General features: G+C 42.0%; 1 protein-coding gene across 1 annotated transcript; it reads right to left on the bottom strand.

The window, feature by feature from the left end:
- Nucleotides 1–1917: 1917 nt before the first annotated feature.
- On the bottom strand, nucleotides 1918–6332 carry LOC120448899. The gene is given in 4 exon segments (XM_039631119.1): nucleotides 1918–1993; nucleotides 1995–2045; nucleotides 2047–2228; nucleotides 5969–6332. Coding segments are annotated over 4 exon segments (651 nt in total). The 5' UTR covers nucleotides 6311–6332.
- Nucleotides 6333–6794: the final 462 nt, after the last annotated feature.

Below are 6794 nucleotides of genomic sequence, written 5' to 3'. Positions count from 1 at the left end.
CTGCTGAATTGGGCAAAAGTTTGGGGCTCCTTTCTCCATTACGTGGCGACGCTCGACTCGAACTCGAAAGCCACTTGGGCAATTAGAGCCCGGAAAAGTTTGTCCAGCGCCATCGTCATCGTCATAGCCATCGCCATCGCCACCATCATTATCATCATCATCATCATGGTCGTCATCAGGACAACTGTGAAACTTTCGTCAAGCGTTTGGGAGTTGAAGTTTTCGCCCTTTTCGGCTGCTCGTCCTGCGGTAATTGCGTGCGTATTGTTAGGCGAAGGCATTCAGGATCCCACATTTGCCGGTATGAGCAGGGCAAAATTGCAGTAGAAACGTGAGACTTCGACTTCAGGCTCTGTGAACTGCAGGGAAAGCAGGTGTAATTCGAGTAAATAATTTATTTTGCATCGCACTGTGTGCGGTTTTTTTGCTGTAAATTGCTCTGACGTCTAATAAATTAATTAGTAAATACCTGCACCTAATTAATCTGCCAAATCAATAAGCGTTGAGTACAAAGCTAATTGTTCACCTATGCCACTGGTTTTTGGTTATACTTACAACTACATAAGCACATATTTTTACATTTTAAAAAAATAGTTATATAAATTGCACAAAAGTGTATCCTTTTCTTTGTTTCTGTATCACATTACATAAAATGTTTAAACCCACTTTCCTTAGATTTATCTAATTCTGAGGTATAAGCGGAATGTGAGTTTATATGTAAATGTGTCTGCATCGCTCATATCCAAGCTGAATCCTCAGACCCTTGACCCATCGGATGATGATTGCTCTGATTTCCAATACGCTTGTTGAGCATCCAGTTTCTCCGTGGCAACAACACAAAATGCATATCAAGTTTAAATTGAATATCCTCATTTGACGCATGGAGCAGCTAGGAAGCACGGACAAAAGCCCGCTGAACAGGAACAATGTATGCAATCCCTGTTCATGTTAAGTATAATACACCTTTGTGTGTTGCCTATAAAAACTGCAGTAAAGGAGTGGAAATTCTGAGGGAGGCAAGCCCAGACTGTTGGGTGCAAGCAGAGTGTGTTATATATCCTTGCAGTAAGCACTAAAAATGCAGAAATGAGATGAGGCAAGGAGCGGGGCAGCGGAGGAGCCTGAAGCTAGTCAATAGTGGCAATAGCTCCAAAGTACTACAAGGAACACGGGAATACAGGCCAGACGAGCGGCAAGAGGCCACCACATTATGACAACAATAAAACGGCGAACGGCAGAAGAAATACAAACTGACTTACGGTGAGGGGAGACCGGCAATTTCTGGATGTCACACTATTTCCGAGACCAATAAAATTTTCAAAATAAAAATGTTTAATACCGCTCAATAGGGTAAGTGTGCAGCATTTATGGCTTTTTCGAATGTAAAGCTTACGTAGTACTAGCAATAAATTATAAGAAAAATAGTAAGGAAGTATAAGTCTGTAAATATTCCTCTAAATTAATTTTTAGATCATATTCTTTTTCATGACTTTCTCTAACAGATGTTAAAAATCGTAATATTTTCTGAGAACAGATAAATTTAATTGGTATTCAAGTATGTTTTTAGTTTTGTGTGGGTGTCCTTTTCTCATCCCAAATTTAGTAGGTCATGAAGAAATCAATTGATCGTCCATCTTATTTGAAAATAAAATGGATCGACGCATTTTCCCTATATTAATCTATTGAACTATGTGAAAGAAAAGCTTCCCAATTGTCGTATTACAAATTATCACACTACTAGGTTGAAAATAGTTTATATTTTTCAAGCGAACCTCGCCCATAACCGATGCTTAGAGCTTACTCCTCCAACTCGGTATTACCGCCACGGCCGACAAACAAAGGACAGAGATACACAGCATACACAGCCAACACATTCTTCTGCTCCCCCGCCTTAATGTCAGCCACGCCCCCTGGATCTTAGCTTTTTACCGATTTTCTGGATGGCCAACAGCAGCAACAACGAATCGTGCAGCAAACGAGGCAGCCGCAGAGATGAAAAGATAAGCAAAGATTGCGAAAATTGTATTTTCCATTGTGGAAACGCAGGGGATGGGGGGAAGGTGTCCGTGTCTTGGCCAAAGGATGCCGGCGGAAACAAAAAGGAAATGCCGAAACCGTTTGCTCCACGAGCCTTCAATAGGTATCGGGGTGCGGGGGCAACCCTTTTCGGACAACCCTTTTTGAAAACTGGCAAGACGAAGGGTGCACTGGAAGAAAGGATCCACAAACTGTATTCAAAATATTCCTTCAAGCTAAGCAAAAATGTATAGAGAAGAAAACTTTCCATTCGTTTCGATTGCACTTTGACCCTATCTATTGATGTCATTGACGTCAATGAAAAATCCCAATCAACACATTTTCGCTGCGTGTAAATGGCACTCCTTCTCTGTTACACGCCGATGCGCGTGTAAGGAGCATGTAAATATGAAAGGCATACTACGCTAGATGCCAAAGTTATGAGCCAGCAATTGTACTTATGTGTGTGGGGGAAAAATTTGAAGGAAGTTGGAGCTTGGGGAAAGAGGAGGAAATTCGGTGCGGACTGCTGGGCAGCATAAATCAAAATCAAATTTGAGTGCTATTTAGTCAAGTGGCTGACTTTGGAAGGAATGGTGATGGGATGGACGGGGACGACACAGACGGAAACACAGAACCAGAAGTGACCAATAAGTGGGTCAGTAGTCAGCACTAAGTGGAATTTCCAACTATTCTGCTGACAGCAGAGCCCTTCCCTTGGCCCGACCCATTGTCCACCCATCCATCTACCACGTCTTATCAAAGGATCACTGATTGGTTTTTGCTGAACCGGTCTTAAGACAATTAAAAGCCATCAAAATTCAACAGCTTACAATTAAATCAATGGCTGCCAGTCGAGGGTCCCGGCTCAAGTCAAGTCTGATGCCGATGGAAATGAGTTTGGGTTTTGGGTTTTGGGTTTTGGACTTCATCGACCACTGGAGATGGGATCGTGAGCTGTCAGGATGAAGAAGCAATCAAACAAGGCACTGGGATAAGTTAATAAGGTTAGTACCCTATGAGAACTTTATTACGGTTGCTTATGTTTCAGTACAATTGTTGAATTCATACAGAACAGGAGGAAAGTCTTAATGGCAAACCGCATTAAAGGTATTGGTTGTTGAAGACTTGAACATATATTTCGCGCAAAATTTGAATGGGCTCTAGATGCCCTCAGCGTAGTACACATAAATCACAGGTTTATTTCTCAGCTTCAGACACGTAGAGTCCCCATCTCTAGGCATCTTTCTAGCATTTGTTTACGCGAGTAAAAAATTTGCATTTTATTGGCTTTCGAGTTGCTGAAGGGTCCGTACGCTAGTCCTTCTTTGATAAAAGGCCCATAGAGCGAGCCAATCGCAATCAGAAGGAGAGAAAGGGGAGGACAGACAGGCAATTTGCATTACAAAGTCAATGAAAAATCACTTAGTGTTCGAATCGCAAATCCGAGGTAGAAGCGTCCAGAGAAAGCCTCGATAAACAAATCAGCCAAACGATTTAGATTAAAACTGGCAACTGGCGCAGGGGATAAGCCTCAAAGATGATATATCCCTTTGCATTATTGTGGATCATAAATACAGGGCTTAAGCGGCGGAGGAAAAGCGAAAGTTTTCGTTCACTATTTTTTCGATTGGACTAGCCGGAACGGAACTGATTGCGAGGGACATGGGAAACCTATTTGAATTTCATTTTCGTATGCAAATTTTCAATGGGTTTTTATGCCGCTCGTTTCATTTCGTTTCGTTTGTGAAACGAAAACTAAGCCACACAAATATGCAGGCGAATTGCCTTGGCCTCGGAGCTCGGAACTCGGAACTCGTAGCTTTCGCCTTGACTTTCATGGCGGAAAAACCGGTCCACAAAAACCGTCCAGCCCACCCGGCTCATCCACCCACCGGGAGTCTTCTGGGTTCTTCCCTTCGGTTGGGTTTACGAAACAATTGAAACAAGTTTGCAATCAGTGCGCAAACTTTTTGCTGGTCAACTGCACACATACACAAACATACAGAGGGAACAATACTTATTTTTCGGTAAATTCATTTCCAAACTGCTGGGTTCCGCGGTTCGGAATACTCATTTTACGTACACTAAGGCAAGTATACTTATATTAAATATGGGTGGGCTTAAGATTTGTTAAGACACACACGCGGTTTTAATTTTAATAATATGATTTTCTGTTTGGAGCTTAAATATTTATTTCTGTGTACAGAACCCAGGCGCTTTGATGCAGACAAACAAGCACTGAGAGATACAAAAACGCGGCAGCAAATTGTGCGGCTGTCAAGGATGCCGAATAGCCAGCGTCCACTTTTGGGCCAATGTACAGGATCCTGGGTCCTTGGTCCTTAGTTTGCCTGTAAACAAGTTCAGCCGCGCGCCTAAGAGTATGCAACAAAGGCACAAGTGAGAAGCGCTAAACGGACATACAAAGGATCAACGAATTCCCAATGCGCTGCGCAAAGTACACATAAAAAAGCTTATCAACCTAAAGGTGCCTGAACAATACTTCAAATAACAGATAAGGGCAAGGCTTGAACCAAACAAAGTGGCTGACGTTCGACAAATGAAAGAAAAGTTTAACTTAAAGATACAATCAGTGTATCAATAATACATCTTTTTTACATTTTAGATAGTAAATTTTTTTAAAATTAAAAATAAATCCAATATTGTTCTTGAATAAAGCAAATACACGTACTTTGTATTCTAAGCCAGAAAATCCAACAACGTATTATCTTCAAGTATACAAAACTATTTGATGTATAGAACAATAATAATATCTCCAAACTTAAGCACTAGACATACATATATCTTATCCCTTCTGTGCACAGACTATACCTCCAACTACCTCACTTGTTTAGGAAGTTTTTCTATGAAGCTACGCGCTCTGGCCAGCTTCACATTCCCGGTTTCTCAAAGAAACACAGTCTCCCATGTTGGCGGGGCAGGGTGAGTGATATGATCCAATATCTATAAATCAAAAGGCGTACTAAACCTCTTAGCAATAAAGCTTAATCTCAAACAAGTGGGCGAGCGAAGGAAAACTTTAGCAGCAATCAGGAGCAACAAACAGAAACAGTAGCTGGGAAAGTGGATTAAAAGCGGGGCAGAGCACTAGAGGCATCTCAACAATGCGCTGGGAAACTGAAACTCGGTTTACTAAAAGTTGTCATCCTTGAAATGGTCATGGAAAGCGCCATTGATTGATGCCAATGAAATGTAATTGAATGTTTTCTAATTACGCCTCATTAGGATTACAAATCGAACGGCCCAAGTGTTGGCCTCATAAATATTTAGCGAAATGAGATTGAAAACGAAAATAAGAGCTGCGACAATTGATTTCGGTGCACAGTGATTGATTGTCTGCTGGCTGTAATGGAAATCCGTCTCGACGACACCATAAATGTCGCCCGTTGTGTCGCAGTCACACCTCCGCATCACTGGCTCCCCAGATTGGGACAGGATATGCGGGAGCTATAGCGAGGAGCCTCCTATGGGATGCAAAAGCAAAAAGCGGTGACTCCGAGCCATGTACATGACGTATGAAAGTCGTAACAAAACACTTTGATTGATGATTGAAATGGCCCGGGTCTTAATTGGCGATGGTTGCGTGAGAAGTTCGAATGGCATGGCTTAAAGGATGTAATATAAAATAAATAATAACTCGCATTGTATGCAGTCAATATATTTCTGGTATGTTGACATGTTTCTGCTTCTATACGCTAAACATTAGATCGATGAAATCCTCGCCGAGTCACGAAACCATCTCCAGTCAGACCTCAAATCGCCGTCCTCGACCACAAGTCCACACGGGTATAACCAAAATGGAGTCCTGTCCCGCCGCCGGCTCCCCCGCAGGCACGCACAGGTGCGCATAAGTTCATGATTCCATAATGTCTGTGACATGTGGCCATCAACTGGCCCTCACTTCTTTGGCCACCTATTCACCAGCCACCCCCATTCCGGCCACTGTCGGTGGATGTGCGGTCAGGCAGTTACAAGGTCTGAGTTTGAGTTGATCCATTGTCCTCGTCCTGTTGGCGATGGCGATGGTAATGGTGAATGGATGGTGGTGTGGCCGACTGTTGACGGTGTTGCCGCTGTTGGTGGATTGTCTTTGAAATGTTTCGGCGGTCGCTGGTTCGTTGCTCTGCGGCTGGTTTTTGGTTTTGGATAAACGCAGGCATCGACAAGAAGAGCGCAGCTTTAACGGTCCATTTACATCCAGTTGAAGCATAAAATTAATAGCACTTTTGGGGCTTCGAATCTTTTGCATTGGTATTACAAATAAAAACATTTATTCCAATTAAATTACGCTTTCTCTCTTAATTCAAATTAAACATATCGATATTTTGATCGATTTTTATTGTTTTAGGGATGTTCTAGTCTTCTGGTTATATTTGTTTACCTATCGAATGCAGATCAGCTGCAAGCCAGCCCGTAAGAACGAGGTATAAGTTATATTCAATACATTGGAAAATACCAACCAGTGACAGCCGACCTTAAAGGGGTCGCATCTTTTTACATTTTGTCCGTTATTCAGGCTGTTTACCTTTGCTGTTCAGCACGTTCAGCCAAACATCGTTTTTTATAATTAAAATTGACCAGCTTGCTTCTAAAATGCATATCTGGAGCCCTTTATGGCTGATCTCACTATGTATCGTTAGGGCGTAAATATGTATTTAAATGTTCGTGTAGTTCTGTTATATTTAATTTTCTTGTATGTGTTACAGCGAAAGCGGTTGAATGCCAACAAAAATTTGTAACGCATATCTATTAAA

Source organism: Drosophila santomea, chromosome 3L, assembly GCF_016746245.2.
Source record: "Drosophila santomea strain STO CAGO 1482 chromosome 3L, Prin_Dsan_1.1, whole genome shotgun sequence".
Lineage (NCBI taxonomy): Eukaryota > Metazoa > Arthropoda > Insecta > Diptera > Drosophilidae > Drosophila > Drosophila santomea.
The sequence above is the reverse complement of the archived record's forward strand: the minus strand, read 5'-3'. Positions and strand labels throughout refer to the sequence as shown.